Source organism: Natator depressus, chromosome 10 (genome assembly GCF_965152275.1).
Source record: "Natator depressus isolate rNatDep1 chromosome 10, rNatDep2.hap1, whole genome shotgun sequence".
In the NCBI taxonomy this organism is placed as follows: Eukaryota; Metazoa; Chordata; order Testudines; family Cheloniidae; genus Natator; species Natator depressus.
The window spans coordinates 55,479,460-55,501,783 of NC_134243.1; the positions used below are offsets into that span (position 1 = coordinate 55,479,460).

A 22,324-nucleotide genomic window follows, 5' to 3' on the forward strand; every position below is an offset into this window, starting at 1 on the left:
GCCTATGGAATCTGAGGGTGCTCAGCACTTTTCAAAACAAGACCACCTATTTAAGTGTCTTATTTTGGCCAGCCACAATTGACACTCTTTGCCTAAGTGAACATATCCAAGGCCATGAGAACTGTCACCTACCCCCTTTTCAGCTTTTTCCATCGGTAAAGGAAAAGGATACAGACTCTGCATCTTTAAATAAAGTTTTACATAGGTCAGTCATCTTTTAGTATAGCCTGATGGAGCATTGCTGCATGATGTCTGCCTCTTGGAACATGCTACTTGTCAGGGATGAAGTCTTTTTGTTTTTGCCTAGGTGGAAAGCCTAGGTTTAGGTTTAAAAAAAATTAACCCTGTATTCCTTTCAGTTGTCCCTTGATATCCACGGGATATGTTTCGGATCTCAGTAATCTGTAACAATACCTCTTGTATTCTACCATTTTCTTCTCTATTTCAAGGATCTGTACCCAGTTAACAATATAGCAGAGCTTTCTCACTGTTTATGTCCAGTCCTTAGGAGAAAACTTCTTAAAAAAAAAAAAAATCAGACCCGAAAAACTTGTAGTCTGGTATCTTTCATCTTACTGGGAACCCTAGCACCTAAACATTTACTCCTTACATTTGATTCTTCAGACTTCTGACTTTGCATGAAAGATTATTGTATTTATTATTTATTTAGATTTAAAATAATAAAAAGATGCTTGTCCAAGAGACTTTGCACACTAACACATCAATAATACAATACAGATTTTACCATTATTTTAGTACATACTTCATCTTGGACAAAAGAAGCTTCTAGTGTTGCTGTTGACTTTTTCTGCAGTCTTCAGCCATGCTAAAGTAAGTGGCACTTTGCCTTCTAGATTACTGACTCTTGATGGGTTTTTTGTTGTTTAATTTTTGCCACCACAGTTTGCAAATGACAGGTTTCAGAGTAGCAGCCGTGTTAGTCTGTATTCGCAAAAAGAAAAGGAGTACTTGTGGCACCTTAGAGACTAACCAATTTATTTGAGCATAAGCTTTCGTGAGCTACAGCTCACTTCATTGGATGCATAAAGTGAAAAATGCAGTGAGGATGTTTTATACACACAGACCATGAAAAAATGGGTGTTTATCACTTCAAAAGGTTTTTTCTCCCCCCACCCCACTCTCCTTACAATGTGTATGATAATCAATGTGGGCCATTTCCAGCACAAATCCAGGGTTTAACAAGAATGTCTGAGGAACGGGGGGGGGGAGTAGGAAAAAACAAGGGGAAATTGGTTACCTTGCATAATGACTTAGCCACTCCCAGTCTCTATTCAAGCCTAAGTTAATTTTATCCAATTTGCAAATGAATTCCAATTCAGCAGTCTCTCGCTGTCTGTAATCGCGTGACCAGAGAGATTGAAGTGTTCTCCAACTGGTTTATGAATGTTATAATTCTTGACATCTGATTTGTGTCCATTTATTCTTTTACACAGAGACTGTCCAGTTTGACCAATGTACATGGCAGAGGGGCATTACTTGCACATGATGGCATATATCACATTCATAAACCAGTTGGAGAACACTTCAATCTCTCTGGTCATGCGATTACAGACATGAAAGTTGCGATATTACAACAGAAAAACTTCAAAACCAGAGTCCAGCAAGAGACTGCTAATTTGGAATTCATTTGCAAATTGGATACAATTAACTTAGGCTTGAATAGAGACTGGGAGTGGCTAAGTCATTATGCAAGGTAGCCTATTTCCCCTTGTTTTTTCCTACTCCCCCCCACTGTTCCTCAGACGTTCTTGTTAAACCCTGGATTTGTGCTGGAAATGGCCCACCTTGATTATCATACGCATTGTAAGGAGAGTGATCACTTTAGATAAGCTATTACCAGCAGGAGAGTGGGGTCAGGGGAGAGAAAACCTTTTGAAGTGATAAACACCCATTTTTTCATGGTCTGTGTGTATAAAACATCCTCACTGCATTTTTCACTTTATGCAGCCGATGAAGTTAGCTGTAGCTCACGAAAGCTTATGCTCAAATAAATTGGTTAGTCTCTAAGGTGCCACAAGTACTCCTTTTCAGTTTGCAAATGATCTTTCTCAGCATGAAATCTTTTCCCAGCTCTAGCAGTGTAGAAGAAATTAGGCATAAAGATGATTTTTTTTATATCACAGGACTCTTACATTGTTTGTAGCTTGGAGAAAGTTTGTCTTTAATGATCAGTTAATGTCCGTACTGATAGTTAAGTGCAAAGAATAACTTGGTAGGTTGTTCCCACAATAATGAAAACAATTCAGACTCCAAACAGAATACATATGTGACGGGTTGGATTGCAGAAACCCCTTTGGGACTGCTCCCTGATGTGCCTGGACTACCTCTGAGCCTGCTTTTCCTGCCAGCTTGGGACTTCAGAGCCCTTCCTGGTTGTGCCAGACACTCTAGCCTGCTACGAACACAGACCCAGGTCTGAACCACGTCCCCCAAAAGCTGCAGGCTTAACTGGAAAGAGCTTAAGAAGTGTTCCTGTCTCCAACACTCCGGTACCAAGCTCCCAAAGGGGTCCAAACCCCAAATAAATCTGTTTTACCCTGTATAAAGCTTATACAGGGTAAACTCATAAATTGTTCGCCCTCTGTAACACTGGTAGAGAGAGATGCACAGCTGTTTGCCCCCCCTCCAGGCATTAATACGTACGCTGGGTTAATTAATAAGTAATTTTATTAAATACAACAAGTAGGATTTAAGTGGTTCCAAGTAATAACAGACAGAACAAAGTGAATTACCAAGCAAAATAAAATAAAGCGCGCAAGTCTAAGCCTAATGCAGTAAGAAGGTGATTACAGATGAAATCTCAGAGATGTTTCAATAAGCTTCTTTTACAGACTAGCCTTCTTCTAGTCTGGATCCAGCAATCACTCCCACCCCTGTAGTTACTGTCCTTTGTTCCAGTCTCTTTCAGGTATCTTTCAGGGGTGGAGAGGCTATCTCTTGAGCCAGCTGAAGACAAAATGGAGGAGTTTCCAGGGGCTTAAATAGACTTTCTCTTGTGGGTGGAAACCCTTCTCCTCTCCTATGCAGAATCCAGCTGCAAGATGGAGTTTTGGAATCACGTGGGCAAGTCACATGTCCATGCATGACTCAGAACTTTACCTGCCGATGCCACATTCTCAGGAAAGCTCAGATGTGGATTGGCGTCTCTCAGAGTTCATTGTTAGCTTAAGTGTTTCTTGATTGGGCACTTTCTGAGAATAATCTTTTCTCAGGAAGCTGACCAACTGCCAATATTTATAACTTGAATACAAAAATGATGCATGCATGTAAATAGGATTAATATATTTAGTAGATCGTACCCTTTGCAGAGATATGTTACATGGCGTATCTAGCATAAAACATATTCCAGTCATGTCATATTTACAATCATAAGCATATTTCTATAAAGCATTATGGGGTGCTTCTCCCCTAAATATTCCAGCCAGGAGCCCCCTGTCTTCAGAGCTCAGGACTTCCTCAAACTCCAGTCCTGAGGCCAGTAACTTATTTTTAAACATAATTTAGAGCTATTTTGTGCATTAGAAATAAAATCCCTTTCTCACTTTTTTTTAAATGGAGGGGCGGACATCAGAATGAAGTTGTACATCTGTAGGACAGTTTAAAAACTGGTATCCTCCTGATAATTATCTTAGGGGTCTTTTTAGATTAATGTTTAACAGAATGATTAGAGCAGGATGCACTGATAGAACCTATGTAGTAAGAATACAAAATACCCTGCACAACTAAATTATACTATTTTAGGGGTGGGGTAAAGTTAAGATTCCAAATCCGTAACAATATCTATACACTGAAACCTTCCCAAGAGATCACCCTTATTACATAACCTCCTGCCTTAAGAGACCTCCTAAAAGCATTAAGTACAGTTCTTTTCCATCTTTTATTAGAAGATCAACTGTTTGCTGATCCCTTGAGTGATTGCTTAACTTAAAAATGGATAATACGCTTTTAAATACAATATTTTAAAATCATATCAAACCACCAGCACATAAAGCAAGTATAATTTTGCACTCCTCCTCGGTCTTAGTGGCCTAATTCTGCTCCCATTGAAATCAATAACAAAATTCTCATTGACTTGAATGGGGCAAGATTGATTCTTAGGTGGTTATGTTGTTAGCTGTTGCAGGAAATCACAGAATCAGATTTGTTCAATAAGTGAAGGAGGAATTATTTTAATGCAGTTATAATTTTCAGTCCACAAATATGCCTCTTTAGATTTTCATATTGTGTCTAGCACTATTTTGTCTGATCATCAGTAATATCATTGATGTAATATTGTGAACAGTTTTGTTCTATTTACAGACATGCTTACTTAAACAAATTTTGTAATAAATAATAACTTTACTGAAAATACACTATTTACCTTTGGATTATGGAATTACCGGCGAGGTGGTCAGAATGTGTTGCAGACTATTGGCGTGATCATAAAGATGTTTTCATATGTGAATAATCTCACTAAAATTTATGAGGCTGCTCAGATAAATAAAGTTACTCAGGAGGAAATGTTTATGGAGTTGAGCCCCGTATTGCACTGTATTTTTTCCAATAGACTGATCAGCTTTAAAGGTCAATTGAGATGCTTTTTATAATTATCAAAGTTCACTTTTGTTTCTCCTGTATCATTTGATAATACCAGAAACACCCAGCATAATGCTGGGATCTGCATTCTCTTAATTCCTTTTCCTGTTTTAGGTGGTTTTGATATGGCCAAGTGTAGTAGGGAAAGGCTACAATTCCAAAATATAGTTTTAGCAGGTAACTAAATGAGTAAATACCCTTTAATTTTAAACTGTTTTTATTTGTAATTTTATATCTTCATGTATATTCCCTGAGTTTTGAATCTTACAGTTTTTATTAACTTAAAAATAATATTAGTTCAATATTGTGTCCAGCAAAAATCTAAACTGAGCACTTTTAGAATTGCATAGTAGCACGTTTAAGCATTTCTTAGCATAATGAAGCATAACCAAGGTATTTTACCAGACCTTAATTTTAAACAAAATATTTGATGAGTAGTAAGAATAGAAATACATCATTTTTATTGTTATAAAATAAGCAATTTGATTATATAACTAAAATTTGATGCCATAGTTTGACTCATGTCTGTCTTGCTCATGCTCATTCTCACTTTGTAATTCAGTTGAGATGGTACCTTAGAATATCTTTTAAAGTCAGTAAAAGTGATTATGGTGGAATTCATTATGTGAATGAAACTGGCAGAAATATGTACAAAATATTTTTGAAGTCTGTGGTAAACTTAAATAGATCTAAAATTGAGTTTTTAATTTAGTTTCAAGAAAATTGTACATTTATCTTCTTTTCCCACTGACACAATTTCAATAAACAAGAGGATGCATATTGATAATTAAGTCCAGTTATTGCCTGCATCTTCCTATGCTTCCCCCCCATAATCTTTTTTCTTCAGAAATAGATTTCCTCCAATTTCTTTTATAACTCTGCTGTGTGATAGCCTATCAAAGCATTTGTCATACTCTTAGCAATGTTATTGAACTAAGAACTGGGCTGAAGAGTCCTGTTCTTCTAAGGCTCTAGCTAAGTAGAGCTGGTCAGGAATTTTTCAATGAAACGTTTTTTTGTCAGAAAATGCTGATTAGTTGAAACTGAAACTTTTTGAGGGAAAGAGGGTCTGTTTCACTGAAACTTTCATTAGGATGGTTTCTTAAGTCCAGGATGGAATTTTGTGAGGGGACACCCGCCCGAGAATAGTCAATAGCTTAGTAGTTAAGGCATACCCTGGGATGTGGGAGACTCGTATTCATGTTCCTGCTGTAAATCGGGCATATCTAGGATATGTTGACTTTTCTGGGGTGTCTCTCTCTCTTCCCTCTCCCCCCATTCCACATAAAACTTTGAAAAGGTCTCAGTTTCATCCAGATGTGGAGCAAAAACATTTTGGAGGTCTTGAAAATGTTCTTGAGACAGGAAAACAGTTTTCTGCCCAGCTCTATAGTTAAGTCATTAGAGGGAGAGAAAGGTCCCCTTCATGCTTTGCTATTATATGAAGGGAAATTGTCCCAATGTTTATGGTCCAATGCTCCTTACCATCTGTTGCCTCAAACAGGAAGTTGAGCCATCTTCTGGGAAGTAGGGCATTTTAAACTTACTGAAAAGTTGGTTTATTTTTCTTTAGGGAGAAGATTGTATATATTAGTGTTATTTAAAAAAACCTTGTGTAGTTTGTAAAGTAGCGTATTTAAACAAATATTAAAAATATTTACTGATTAGCCCAGAATTCTTGATACCTTTAAACACTGGACATTGTCAATGTTATGAATTTAACAGGGAGAATATCAATCCTTCCTCTCATGTTTTTTGCAGGCTAATTGGGAAAACTATATCTCATTATATGTCAAGAATGGCTTAGTATTTATTATCAAAGAAAATCTTTAGTAGTAGTAATGTTGTTCTATCATTTGTAAATATTTTTGGAATGTTATTTCACCAAAGTAATTTGGGGAGTTCCTTGCAGAATCTGTTGTTAGAGAAGTGATAACATCAAACATATCTTTTTTTTTTTTCTCAATAGGTCAGTTTAAACATGCATGTATAGGTCACAATTAAAACCAACAGCTAATTAGAGAACAGTGGTTACAGTACATTACTCAGTTGAGAAAGATTTTATTACTCATAGCCTATATTGTTTGTGCATTTGTATTACAGATGGATATTTATAGCTCTCTGTAGATCTCCAGAGTTTAGTTCATGATGACAGGCATAGCTAGGATATAGGCACGTTTTTTCCTGCTCTAATCAGAGAAGAAAAAAAATTGAATAATTCATTAGATCCTTCAAGAACATGTTTAATTTGTATGTGATAGTCTGTGTGCTGTTTTTTCAGTAGAAGTCTGAACTGTAGTGCCCTCCTTTTTGGGGGAAAAAAGCCCACACTTCTTCGAGGAGTGTCCCTGTGGATGCTCCACTTTAGGTGAATCTGCACCCTTGCTCTTGTAATTGGAGATTTTTAGTAGCAGTGCCTGGTTGGGTTGCACATACGTTGTCCCTGTCTCCCGCCATCTCAGCTGGTTACCTAGTGCTGTCCGACCAAACCTCCCTCAGTCCTTCTCTATGACTCTTTGCTTGAGGCTGAGCAATTAGCAGAGCCTCTGAGCTTATCATAGTCTAGCTTTAACTTTAGAATACTGGTTAGTTAATCAATAGTTAGTTAATAGTCAATATTTTACTCCCCTATCTATTCACCATTCATTCTTTCTTAAAAAAGATTCTTATCTTTGGAGTTTAATTTTCAGTTATTAGGATACCCCTTAGTGTAATATAGTTACCCTCCCTCTTGGGAGAAACCCTATTCTAAGGGGCATGCCCAGCTCCCTGGGTTTTAAACGTTGCCTCACTTACCAGTCCTCACAGTGTGTCTGCTGCCTTGGCTAGACACACATACGACAAAAGTGCTCACACTGCCACAATCTCAAGGTTCGCTCTAGGAAGGCAAGGGACCTACACCTAAAACGTCTCATGATAGAGAAGTCTCTGCACACAGCATCCGATTCGGGATCACAGACCCCTTCTGGGCACCGGTCTGCAACGGCGGCATCTGACAGAGGTTCCCCAACGCCCTCTCAGAGGAAGGAGCACTCTGCCAATAAGGCGACAAAGAAGCAGGTGCTGACCTCCCCTCCTCATGAATCTGCCAAAAAGAGATGTTCCCTAATCTGTCATACCCCATTGGTATCGAACACACTGAGACCCTCCGCTTCTGAGGTAGTGGGACCATCCAGTACCATGGGTATTGTGCGAGCTAAAGACCCTAAGCGGGCTGGCTCGGAAAAAGGCACTAAAGGGAAACCTACCATCCTTGTCTTGGTACCACTGGAGACACTCAGACATGTGACACCAAGCAGCTTGGCAGCACTACAGTCTATGGCGCCACCTTCTGCCTCCTCAGTGCATAGCACACGTCCCTTGGCACCGACAACTGTGGTAAAGACATCAATACCACCGACAACACCCTCCTTGGTCCTGATGCTCTCGGTACCACAGGAATTTCTCTGCCATAAAGATCTTCTGGTCTCCTTGGCACTGGAATCTCCATTCCTTGGTACTGACCTCACTCCAGAACACATGGTACTGTGCCAACTTACCACCCTACCCAGATCAGTTCCTCCTTTATCCAGTGACAAGGATGATGAAGATGAAGGAGAAATCTTTTTTCCTCCTATCACTCCTTGCCTATCCACACAGCTACCAGACCAGGTCTGCCAGAGCACATGAATACCAACCCAGACCTGAAACCTACAGACATCCATGGATGCTGCCACCTATGGATTTCCACCACAGTGGCCTACTAGGACACATGGGCAGCATACCACCAACACTATCCTTAGCCTCCCAGTCCAGCCAAGGAGAGGTTGAGATGTTCTCCATCATGTTCTGTACCTGGACCCTTTGAACCTCTGGAAGAGGCAGTAGGGGAATTGGAGGAGACTTTGGATCAGGAAGTCATGCAAGATGCCAATTTTTCATCCTCTTCTCTGGATGAAGCTGCCCCCACCACCCACAGTGGGGGATGACTTTAAACAGGATTGCAGATTTCCTTGCCATACTTCTGGAAGAAGTGGTGGAGGCCCAACATAAGTTGCTGGACATTCTCCAGACTTCAGCCTCCTCCAAGATTGCTCTCCCAATAAATGAGGCTCTCATGCACCCAGCCAAGACCATCTGGCAGACCCCAGCCACAATTTCGCCCACCTGCAAAAGAGTGCAAAAAAATGCTGTGTCCTTTCCAAGGGGATGGAATTTCTATTTTCACACCCCACACCAAACTCTTTGGTGGTAGAGACCATAAACGAGAAGGGCAGACAATACCATTCCAGATCCTCCCCATGTGACAGGGACGCTCTGGAAGCTACTGCCTCTTTTCCCTGATCCAGTTTTAGTCAATCTAATCACCACAAGTCAGACCCCATTCTCTAGGCAATGCTTTTCTTCTCAGATGGGATGCACCCCGATTGTACACCTTTTCTACCGACCCCTCTCCTAGTCCACGGTCTTACACAAGATCAGGACCGAGAGCACCTGAGTCATTTTGATAACCCCTTACCCCCCGCCCCTCCCGTGGCCCAGACAAATGTGATTTCTTTACCTCTTGAAGATGGCTATGTGCCCACCGTGCACTCTTCCCCTTTACCACATCTCCTGGACGTGGCCAGGTCTACCACCTGAACCAGGCAAAACTCCACCTGAAAGCATGACTACTCCATGGTTCCAAGACAGTGAAATGACGTGCTCAAAGGAGGTAGGGAACATTCTTTTAAACAGCAAAAGATCTACCACCTGGCATACCTACCTGCACAATTGGAAGAGATTCCATACATGGTGCCACAATAGACAAATAATGGCGACTACCTCTCCTTTACCACTGGTACTGGACTACGTACTGGAATGTAAGAAATTGAGTCTCTCAATGAGCTCGATCAGAGTATACCTTGCAGCAATCCTGGCATTCCACTGCAAAGTGGACGAGTTCTCAGTCTTCGCCCACCTGACCACTAAATGCTTTCTCAAGGGTCCTTGTAAGCTTTACCCCGAAATACGAGCCCCTACTCCATCATGGGACCTCAATCTGGTGTTGCGATGCCTTACTGGGCCCCCTTTGAACCACTAGCAACGTGTTCACTTCTCCATCTCTTGATGAAGGTGGCCTTTCTCATTGATATCACATCCGTCCAATGAAAAACAGGGGGCCCTCATAGCACCCCCTCCCCATACACAATATTTTTCAAAAACAAAGTTACCCTAAGACCACAACCCAAATTCTTACATAAAGTAGTTTCCTCATTCCATTTGAATCAACCCATCCATCTCCCATCTTTCTTCCCGGAACCTTGAGGGAATAAACAAGAAGCAATGCTTCACACTCTGGATGTCCAAAGGGTGCTAGCATTTTACACTGAGAGCACAAAGACTTTCAGAAAGCCACCATAGTTGTTTCTTTCCATCATGGAATGATCTAAGGGAGACACCATATCCAAACAGAGGCTGTCTATATGGATCTCTGGCTACATTGACCTTTGCTATTGCTGTCAACAGCTACAACCCCCAATGGGGACCTGCACACACTCCACCAGAGCACTCTCTGCCTCAGTAGCCTTCCTCAACAATGTGCCCATTATGGACATCTGTAAATCAGCAACCTGGGCATCAGCCCATACATTCACCCAGCATTATGTCATAGAGCAGCACTTGTCATCAGACGCTTTCTCTGGACATACGGTTTTATCGTCCACCACCACTGCAACTCCAAAGCTCCTCCCTTCCACCAAGAGGCACTGCTCTACAGTCACCGAAAGTGGAGCACCCACAGGGACACTCGTCGAAGAGTGTGAAGATTAATCACCTGTGCAGTAACTGAGGTTCTTGTCCCCTGGGGATGCTCCACTACCCTCCCTCCTCCCCTTTACTTTGAATTTTTTTTTGCACCATGGACTCTGCAGTAGAGAAGGAACTGAGGGAAGGTTGGTCGCACAGTGCTGTGTAACTGCCTGAGACAGTGTGTGACCCAACCAGGCACTGCTACTAAAAATCTCCAATTACAAGTGCAGGGGTGCAGATTCACCTAAAGTGGAACACCTGCAGAGACAGCCATCTTGATAACCTCGGTTACTGCACAGGGTGAGTAACCTTCTCTTTTTTTAAAAAAAAAGTATGTGTATATTCAGAATCTGTTGTCTAGTCATTTTATGCTATAGAATGCAATAATGAAGAATAAGGGTAAAATGCTGGCTCTGTTGAAGTCAGTGGCAAAACTTCCACTGATTTCAATAGGGCCAGGCTTTCACATTAGGTATTTAAAGCTTTTAGCTGATCAGTTTCCCTTCATTAAAATATAGTTAGATGTGAAAAGATGCTGCTTTTCCCCTTTGCCAAGTAACTCCTTTGTTTAGATCTTATAGTGCTCCATCACATGGATTCATTACTTGTCGGTGCTATACCGATTAGTTTGTTGTTACACAGAAATGTGATAGAAAATGTATTAAGGCTTGGTGTCATTTATTTTGTAAAATTCTTTGAGGCCCTCAGAAGGAAGACATTACAGAAGTGTAAAATGTAATTATTAACAAATCCCAATAGTCTTTTCTCCTCTGTTCTTCATTGCTTATATCATTTCTCAAATAATTTCACCAGCACAAGTTTCATTATCCAGTGTTAGCACAGTGGGTATTACTAAAACTTTTTGCACATAGTGCCATTCATCCACTCCTTGAGTGCACCTTTTATGTAGCTCTGGGCTGGGATCGAGGGGTTTGGAGGGCGGGAGGGGGATCAGGGCTGGGGCAGGGGGTTGGTGCGTGGGGAGAGGCTCAGGGGTGCAGGCTGTGAGCAGCACTTACCTCAAGCGGCTCCCGGAAGCAGCAGCATGTCCCTTCTCCGGCTCCTACACAGAGACACGGCCAGGTGGCTCTGCATGCTGCCCTGTCTGCAGGCACTGCCCCTGCAGCTCCCACTGGAGTGCCAGAGGGGGCCATTGGAGCGCATAGGAGCCGGAGTGGGACCATGTCACTGCTTCCAGGAGCCACATGGCGCAGCCCCTGACCCTGCTCCCCGCCCGGAGCGGGACAAGCCCCAGACTCTGCTCCCCAGTGGGAGCTTGAGGGCTAGCTTAAAATGACTGGCAGGCTGGATGCAGCCCACAGGCAACAGTTTGCCCACCTCTGGTTTAAATAGTTGGCTTTTAAAAAGGGGGATTTATCATTCACAGAAATTCTATGAGGATTTCCTAATAGACATTCTCCTGCACTGTTCTGTAGAGCCCTGCAAATCTGTGGATATCCATGGACCATTTTTGTGGATTGTGGATCAAATGCAGATACAAATTTTGTATCTGCACAGAGGTCTACTGTTATGGGGTGGTAAGGCACCTAATATGATGTCTCGCCCAGGATTTGCAGGAGGCTTGGCCATCTGCATGGAGGCCTTGTATCTCTCCTATGGCTCTGGTCTCCAGTGTCTGCAATGAAGCCATACTTGCAAGGTCCCCTTTTGGCTGCAGCTTCTATAGGGTGCACAGTATTTTTTGTTGCCCTCTAGGAGGATGAAGACACCAGAGCCATTTTTCTGCATGGAGGGGTCTTCCACTCACAGATCGAAGCGGCAGCATGATATTGTACCCTCATATAGAAATGTTTTTGCTGTTATTTACAATGTTTATCTTAGAACATTTGGATTTTTCCACTGTCTGCTTTTCCTTTTTTGAAGGCTTAGAAAGGGTGTCTTGAATCTGTCTCTCCACTTCTCAGAGGAGTCTTCTTGTATTTTCATATAGTATTTGTCTTTTATCTAAACCAGCACATAGCCATGTTTCAGTGAAATTTTGACAGTCATGGTTTTACATAGAGGACTTACAATTGTGCACAATAACAAGATTGCAAATGTCCTTTGGGTGCTGGCGAGCGTAGGCTCTTATCTAACTAATGGCATTTAAGAAAAATAGCCATCAACTTCTGATATACTCAGAAACATGGAATATGAGCAGAACTTCACTAAGCTGCACACTTTATAATACACACAAACATTAGTGGTCTTTGCTCTCTTCCCAGAAAATATATAAATAGATGAGCACTGTACTGAGGTCTCATTACTAAGAATTTATTTTTTACAAAATATTTGAGCAGTGCATGTTCTTGCACATTATTAAATATCAGAAAAAAAGATGTGTGTCAAAATAAAGGAACAATGTATATTTTATGATACAGGGATCCTGAATTAATTTCTTATTTTTCTTTAATTCACACAATTCAGTAGTTTGGAACAGATGCCCCTGTAATTAGGTAAAAAATTGCTGCCATATCTTATATTTTAAGATCTTGAAAAATTCCAAACTACTGTGCGAACTATGTAAAAAGGAATCCCTTCACCCACCAGCTTCCATTAAAGTGAATTATGGCAGATGTTTAGCAGTGCTGAGAAGCTCCATATATTTTTGGGACAGTAAAAAATGACATCTTTCTCCAATGCTGGTGGTGTGGAAATTTACTTAGGCAAAAGGAAGTATTCAAAGTGAAATTTAGCCAAGAAAATGACAATCATTCTTATTTTGGGGGTTATAATGCCTGTAACTGGTTATGAACTTCAGTTTTCTGGTTCTTCCAAGAGACAGTATCTTGTGAATACAGGGCTAACGTCATGCTACAAATAGTAAATGCATCTTGTAATTCCTTTTGTATTATTATTTTTATTATTTTATTTTAATAGGCATCAACCAATATATAAAGATATAAAATGAAGAGCAACAAAATGTTATCAAATCATGAAATGAATTGAGCAAGGATAGTTTTTATTGCAATTCCTTATTTATTTTTTAAATGTCTTGTTGAAATATTTGCTTGTCATGTTGAGAGATCCTGTTTCAAAAAACTACCAATTCCTAAAGAATTAGTGATAGAGGAGAGGGAAGCAAGAACAATTCATATTCATTTGTAACATGCTTCTGATGTAAGCATATTTAGCGTTTAGAGAGTGCCTTCCTGTAGCTTGTATGTCTTTGTGAAGAAAATTGATTCTTCAGTTGCATTAAAAGCAATTCCCTTTTTTGTGTGCAGTTTTGACAACATTCTGTGCCTTGCTGATTCCTCATCCCTATCTGATATCACCCTTGATGGCAATCCGATAGCTCAGGAGACATGGTACAAAAACACTATTCTCCATCATATGATGCAGCTCCGACAGTTAGATATGAAGAGAATCACGGTAAGGAACTTTCTGAAAAAGTATTCGTCAGATGCTGTAAGTATTAAAATTGGTGAATAGGATTGCTGGGTTCTATATATGGAAAAACTTTTACGTTGTATCTACCTCTGAATTCAGATGTAACTTGAACATTACAATATTGTAACTTGTTTTTGTTCTGTACTACACAAGTATGTATTTTTCTTGCTTAACTCTAACACATTTATTTTTATTAAACCATTTTAAAATATTTTTCTTCACCCACACTGTGACAACTGTCCCATGACAATTGTAAAGAATATCAGAGGTGTTTTCTTCTAAACATTGAACAAAGAATGTTATTACAATAAGGAAAATATATTATCAGTAAAATTACTGACTCCTTATTTCAGTGTAGTGCTTCTGCCTAGAACCTTCCCCATCCCAGTTATTCCTGGCTTCCTTCTACAGATTTAAGTAACAGTACATGTCCTCACAACCACTATACAGGTGAGTTATCACCTGTTAGAAGAACAAGCCCTCTGTTAATACCTTTAAGTAAGCCCACATCCTTGTTGAGTTCCTCAGCTCTGTGATGTCTGATCTCTGCCAGCTTTTTGTCCCATGGTTGTCTTAAAATCCACAGTATTGTTAAGTGCTCAAGTCTCCCCCCCCCCAAAAAAAAAAAAAAAAAAAGAATTGGCCCCTCCAAAACCACAAGCTTGGCTTAAAATCATAAGATTTATTTATATCATTCTTGTTTTGTGCCTTCTGGTTTTTGAGCCTTAAGGTTTCACGTTTTCAAGCTTTTTTCCCACAATCATGAGGACTAAAAATTCGCTTTTTTTTTTTTTAAATGAAAGCAGAGTTTCTCACATATATGACTTCAGGAGCTAGGTCTGTAAGAAAAATACCAAATATCATAAAAAGAAAAGGAATACTTGTGGCACCTTAGAGACTAACCAATTTATTTGAGCATAAGCTTTCGTGAGCTACAGCTCACTTCATCGGATGCATACTGTGGAAAATACATAAGATGTTTTTATACACACAGACCATGAAAAAATGGGTGGTTATCACTACAAAAGGTTTTCTCTCCCCCCACCCCACTCTCCTGCTGGTAATAGTTTATCTAAAGTGATCACTCTCCTTACAATGTGTATGATAATCAAGGTGGGCCATTTCCAGCACAAATCCAGGTTTTCTCCCCACCCCCCCAAATCCACTCTCCTGTTGGTAATAGCTTATCTAAAGTGATCACTCTCCTTCAATGTGACGCTCATGATAAAATTGAGTGGGCAACACTGCATTCAGGTGTTCTGATTGGCAACAGCATGTTGCACTGGTATACACTGGGCAATATCTAGCTTGATGTTTCTATGAGTGGATGAGTTTACTTTACACTAACAGGAAAGGTCATTGTCTAACTTCACTTGATGAATAGACCAAAACTCTACTTGGATTGTAATTTTTTTTCTCCTTTATTGTGGTCCACCTGAATATCCTGAATTCCCCAGTCTTGCTTTGCCTTGCAGACAACTAATAGGTACACCTGGTAATTGCTCTTTTCTGGTTAGAAATTCCTTAATTTCTTCTGCAAGAGAATTGAAGAAGATGTTTGTCTGAAAATTATTTATAGTGGGTGCTATTACTGCTGTAGGGGCAAGGTTGCGGAAGATTGGCAAGGAGCTAAGTGGTGGACTGAGTATGTGACTGGATGTAAGCGGAACATGCAGGCAGTTTCAATGAACTTTGTCGGACAGGCCCTGCCAAAAGATATTGTAGCATAGCTCAGCATATTTTTGCCTGTAAACAAGTCAGTTTATGTAATAAGCATAAATCATACATATAAGAATGTAGCCAGCTGTTGACCCCATGTAACCCCGAAGTAAGCGCGGAGAATATAGCGCTGCAGAGGACTCCCCCCCGGCGGAGTCGTGCCTGGTCAGCTGTCCCGAACGGCCAGAGTCCCCTGCAGCCCCTCCGCGCGTCCTAGGGGCTCCCTGCACAGATTGGAGCATAAGTTCTTCCTTCCTTCAATAAAGCATAGTTTACTATTCTTAGGCCTGAGTGTCCTCCTTTAGCTGGTATCTTCCCCCCCAGATGTTGCGGGCACAACTGCATATTCCCCTTCATTTCTGTTTGGCATGTCATCTGCGCTGGCAAAGGTTTTCATAGAAGTGAGAACAGAGGCTAAGGGTAACATTTTTTCAAAAGCACCTAAGTCCTCTTAAATTTCAATGAGACTTAGGCTCCTAAGTCATGTATGGATTGTGAAAATATTACCCTTGGGCTGCAAGTGTATATCTCTAGGAGACCAGTTCCAGTTAAGAAAAACAAACCTATCCAATTGTTTAACCTAGATAAATCCCATCCCAAGAGAAAGTCTTTAGCTCTTCCCCCCTCAAACTTCAACTGATAAAATAAACTGAACCTTTTTGAATGACACACTTCGTAAGGTGTTTTTTTTCCCCTCAAAGCAGGAAAATGGCCCTTCTCTGCCATCTACCATTGAGAAAAGTAAATCGAAGATATCCTTTTTACAGCAGTTTGCAGATGTGTAGAAAACATGTCTAAATTTGAATTGAATACAGTGCAGCTTTATAAGTAGGCTTCGCAGAATTCTTTTTTTTGTAATTTCGATAATACTGATGTTTTGGTTTTAAGCATTTTTTTTGTTTCTTATCTATATACATTTTTACAGTTGCGGGAAATTATGGGGTTTGTGTGATGGGGTATACAAACCTCACACTGGGCCCGAAGGAGTTAAAGGGCAATACTGGGCCCAGGTAGTCCTGCTCCTCTAGGCCTACAAAGTATGTTCTGGCTGCAGGTACAGGTTAAAAAGAAGCTCAGAAATCCAGGCAATGAGAGGGAGAGCAAACAGGCTGGGAGAAAGGCAGGCCCTTCTCCTGAAAGCCACACTGAAGGCTGAGCTTTAGATGGGACCATGGTGCTGGTGAGCCCCACAGGCGGTGCTTTCTCTAACCTACCTCTTGCTCACACCTGCTTTTTTTTTTTTTTTTTTTTTTTTTTAAGAACCAGCAGGTCCTGAGAGGCTCTGCTCATTTGAACTCTGTTAAACTTCAGATTGTTTGAACTTTAGGGGACCATGCCCCAAGCTGAAGGAGCAGATAGAAAGGAAGTGGTCCAGGGTGGCAGACTTGGGTTCTCTGTGTGGAAGACTTGTCTGATGCTGTTTCCCACAGGGGCCTGGGCTGGGATCCCATGGAGAGGGTTGGCCCTGGTTCCCCTACCACATCCTGCTTGAGAACTAGGCCCATAGGTGGGCTGAGACCACAACACCTCTGGGGTAAGAACCAGGTATTTCTATCCTTCCCTCCCCCTCCCGTTTTTTCTGCAATGAGTGACTGGAAACCAGGTACGCTAAGTCCTTACCCACCAGGCCTCCTGAATACCCTATTACCAGGTAGTCAGACAGTTATTATTTAATGACAGTAGATAGTGAGATTCAAAAAGTTAAAGCTCTATAACTGTTAAAACACAAATTGTAAACATTGCGTCAAAATATACAAAATAAATATCCTTAAATCAAACTCTAATAAATTCTCACGCAGCATTTTTCTTTCTTTGCCTATATGTAAATTTTGATTATTATCTATGAAAATATTTTTTGTTGATTTGTGTTTGTATGGTGAAATTGACGTTTACTGACACTTACTGAAAAAAATCTACTCCTTCTAAGCCTACTTACTGGGGAGGAGTTAACCAGAAAGAAATACATGGACTGTACACCATGTATGTAATTTGCCCTTCCAACAAAATCTGTGAAGTTAAATACATATATTTTAAAAAGCTTTGCCATGGTTCCCAGCTCCAAATGTACACTTAACAGTTAAATATTTCCAGTAAAACTTCTTTGCCTCTCTTTATTGATATCCTAAAGACTTCTATGGCTTGAAATGAACACAGCTATTATTGCTTGAAAATTTTTCCAGAATAGGGAATTGGTTCTCCTATTTTATTCAGAATGGAATTCCCTCCTGGCGCTGTTACATTTTTGCATTGAGAGACCTTCCACCCCTGAAGTGTTCTAGCACTGGTAGGGCAATGCTATGGAAAGACCCAAACAAAATCTCCCTTGCAACTTTGAGAAAAACAGACTTCTCAGGAATTTCCTAATAAACTATTAGAAGAAATAATCCTGTCCCTTAATTCACAAACTTAGAAGCTAGTATCAAAAATAATGGGAGATGCACCTTTTTAATCAAATACCATTTTTACAAAGAACAGTTGTAGATCAGGATAACTTAAAAAAAAAGATTGGCTTCTCTATCTTCTGAGGAGGCATGTCTTTATTCATTCCTGTATTACATCAAATGAAAATGCTATAACTTCCATTAATGAGCTGCATGTTATCTTCAGGATACAGATGATGTGAACTTATTGGGTATTAGAAATGGACTGTTTTATATTTTATATGCATTCAATATCCCTATGAGTTTATAGTTTATATATATATCCCAGGCCATTCTTCAGATTTTTATGACTTAGGTAGTTGTATTTTATTTAGTTCTAATATATTAAAGTATTTTCTTGAACATAAATGCATACGTATATAAGATATTTGTCACAGATATTTAAACAGAACTCTCTGTTTAGAATATTTTTATATAAGACATGCTATGGAAATATGGGTGGACAGCTGTCCTTAACTAGCTAAGCTAGTTCACAGTCTTGGAGTTATAGTCGGTTTATCCTTGGCACTGGATATTCAGGTAGTGGCATTCACTAGTAGCACCTCCTTGAATAATAATAATAATAAACATTCAACAAATAAAATAAAATAACCCTAAAGTGGGAACAGAATGTGCATCCCAGTATGCTCTATTTATCATCCTACTCAGAGCTCATTTGTAATGTTCTCTAGCATGCCCTACCGCATGGCAATGGGTTCAGCTGCAATTAGTATCTGGAGTGCTACTATCCATGTTATGCCATATTAGCATCAGGGGCAGCTGCTAGCTTGGTAGAACTACAGATATAGTCACTTTCTTGTTTGCGTGCAACCTTTAATATAAAACATTGGGTGAATGTAACAAAAGCACACAGTAATAAAATGCAAAAATAAGAATCAACAAGGAAATACAAAGAAATCACCATGGCTGTTACAGAGTGAAAAGTACACCTGTATCCTCAAGGGTGAGAGTGATTGTCTGGACCTGCAGGGAGGGAGAGGACTGTTGACCCTTTCAAGAAGATTCCCCCTTCAGCTCTTTAGCCATTTGGGAGTGGGTGGGCAATAGCTCTGAGAAAGCCCAATGGTTCCTGCGCAACAGGAACACCAAAGGGGTCAGGACACCATTGCATGCTGGAAAAGCAGCCCCCATCCTTCCTCCCCTGTGATTGGCATAGGACTGTTTGGGGGGGGGTCTGCTGTGGGCATCGTGCTAGTCGTTTCTTTGCAACTGGAAGTGAATTTTTTCTTCACTGCCAGATTGGCCAAGAGGGATGTTTGTTTTTTTTTTATCTTCCCCACACCAACTGAGGGACCCAGTGGGAATGAAGGTAGGGTTCAGATTGTTGCATCTTGGCAGATGTCCATTGCTGATACTTGTTCAATAGGGGTCCTGTTCCCTGATAAATTGGAATTGGAAGTGAACTCAGGGGAAGGTATCCCCTAAAGAAGCTGGGAAACACTGTTGGTGTTTCTAATGTCTAATACAAGAAAAAGACACCTCCTTTCTCCAGAGTCTTAGTACTCAGACAAGGAGAGGGTGGTGGGGTCCCACCAATATGCTGGCACGAACCTTGGAGAGGAGAAGGGCTGATGGTAGCTCTCTAACAAGGAGATATGAGCTACACTGTACAAAGCATTGCCAGATATTTCTCAGATGAATTATTAAAGGTGTAGCCTAGTTAAATCCCATCCCTTGAGTCTTCTCTTGTCTTCCTGCATGTTCAACCCAATGAAATATTGGACTATCAAGAAGAAAAGAGAGATCAAATCATTGAAAGAACATATCAGTGAGAAGAATAAAAGAAAGGCAGTTTTAAGATAAGGATTAAAGTATTAGAAGGATAGAGACACATCCAGGGAAGTAGGGCTAGAAGAAGAAAAGCAATCTTTAGGAACCACAGTAAAAGAATGGACAATGGCAAAATTATTAGTGGGTGTCACTTGCTAACTTTTTTTGTGGAAATAATTTAAAGTATATTGTACTCTATCTCATTTTCCACCGGATACTGTGGTAATGACTTAGTAGTAGTGAAGTTTTACAGGATAAGTGTGTCATAAAGTTCCTGTTTATTTCATCTATCCAGTTGCTTTGCATGCTTTCACATTATTTAAAGTTTAAAATGAGTTATTGTATTTGTATAGTCGTTTTAATATATCAAGATCTTTTTTTTTTAGACTGCGTATATTCTCTGTCAGTGTCTTAAATTTCTGAAAAATGAAAGTGAAAAGTTAAGTCTGTTATTTCTTACAGGAGCTTTCTATTTTAGAGGGGAACCCCCCCTCCCCCCCCCAAAAAAAACTTTTCTCTGACGGTTTTGGAAGATATTTTGATATAAACACTTCAGGGGGTTATGAAGTAAATAAAATTAAGTTAAAAAGTATACTTCCCAAATGTTTGTGTTGGAGAACCTCTTTGCTTTTCACTTCATAGCTCACATTTCTTTATTACTTGGAAAATATGTGTTCTAAAAATACTGTCTATGAGAATATTTGGATTTCTGTAAACAAGGAACATTTAACCTAATATGGCTCTACTGCGTTATTTAATTGTCCTGATGAGAGACTTAAACATTACCAAATGCCTGTATTTAGGGACAAATATGTAGTTTCTTGAGCATTATTAAGTAGCAATGTTATATGAAAAATATAGTTAGTATAAAGAACAAGAATACTTGTGGCACCTTAGAGACTAACAAATTTATTAGAGCATAAGCTTTCGTGGGCTACAGCACAGTTCATCAGATGCATAGAATGGAACATATAGTAAGAAGATATTTATACATAGAGAGAACATGAAAAGGTAGAAGTACCCATACCAACTGTAAGAGACTAATTAATTAAGAGGAGCTATTATCAGCAGGGGAAAAAAAACTTTTGAAGTGATAAGATGGCCCATTTCGGACAGTTGTTCTCTGTATATATAAATATCTTCTTATTATATGTTCCATTCTATGCATCTGATGAAGTTGGCTGTAGCTCACGAAAGCTTATGCTCAAATAAATTTGTTAGTCTCTAAGGTGCCACATGTACTCCTGTTCTTTTTGCTGTTACAGACTAACACGGCTGCTACTCTGAAACCTGTCATAGTTTAGTCAATGGTCTACAGAAAAGACCCTTTGCTTTCTCTCTTTTTAATTCTCTTACTGAGTGAGGTAGTTAAATCAGTGGAACGATAGGGGGCAGGAACAGTTTAACTATTAAAATGAATCTTTTGGACTATGATTCAGAATTGAATATCACAGACTCATTTTATTTGTATTTTACTTACCAAAAAAAATTGTGTAAAATTAGTTGCCTACAAAAAGTACTCTCAAATATTTCCAGTTACAATGTTGGGATGTAATGAAATAGTATGTTATAAATGCCCTCTGAGTAAGAAGAGTACTTAACATATATACAGAACTTTACATTTTCCAAAGCACTGTACAAATGTTAATCTGTAGAAAACACCAAATTTGGTGCTTTATTATCTTCTATATTTTCATTATAGGAATGTGTACATTTCTGATAGTTTTTCTTTTAACTACTAATTCTGTATAGTTTTTATTTTTGTTTTTGTGCTGTTAATAATAGAATACCATTTATTTAAATATTTATTTAAATATTTTTGGATGATTTCTACATTTTCAAATATAGTGATTTCAATTACAACACAGAATGTGAAGTGGACAGTGCTTACTTTATTTTATTAGATATATTTGCACTGTAAAAAACAAAAGAAATAGTTTTCAGTTCACTTAATACAAGTACTGTAGTGCAATCTCTTTATCATTAATGTTGAACTTACAAATGTAGAATTATGTACAAAAAACCCCTGCATTCAAAATAAAACAGTGTAAACTTTAGAGCCTACTAGTCCAATCAGTCCTACTTTTTGTTCAGCCAATTGCTCAGACAAACAAGTTTGTTTACATTGGAAGAAGATAATGCTGCCTGCTTCTTAATTACAATGTCACCTGAAAGTGAGAATAGGTGTTTGCATGGCATTGTTGTAGACAGCATCGCAAGATATTTACATTCCAGATGTGCTAAAGATTCATATGTCCCTTGATGCTTCAACTACTATTCCAGAGGACATGTGTCCATGCTGATGAATAGTTCTGCGCAATAACGATCCAAAGCAGTGCAGATGTTCATTTTCATCACCTGAGTCAGATGTCACCAGCAGAAGGTTGATTTTCTTTTTTGGTGGTTCAGGTTCTGTAGTTTCTGCATCGGAGTGTTGCTCTTTTAAGACTTCTGAAAGCAAGCTTCACACCTTGTCCCTGTCAGATTTTGGAAATCACTTCAGAGTCTTAAACCTTGGGTTAAGTGCTGTAGCTGTCTTTAGAAATTTCACATTGGTACCTTCTTTGCATTTTGTCAAATTTGCAATGGAAGTGTTCTTAAAACAAACATGTGCTGGTTCATCATCCGAGGCTGCT

The 22,324-nt window shown here is 39.6% G+C and overlaps 1 protein-coding gene across 5 annotated transcripts in view; it reads left to right on the plus strand.

Moving 5' to 3' along the window:
- The window catches only part of LRRC49 (leucine rich repeat containing 49), a 120,255-nt gene that overhangs the window by 49,058 nt on the left and 48,873 nt on the right, over nt 1-22,324 (plus strand). For all 5 annotated transcript variants that reach the window (XM_074966223.1, XM_074966224.1, XM_074966225.1 and 2 more), the window contains one exon: nt 13,593-13,740. In XM_074966223.1, the coding sequence (XP_074822324.1) occupies nt 13,593-13,740 (148 nt within the window). The remainder of the gene's footprint in view (nt 1-13,592; nt 13,741-22,324) is intronic.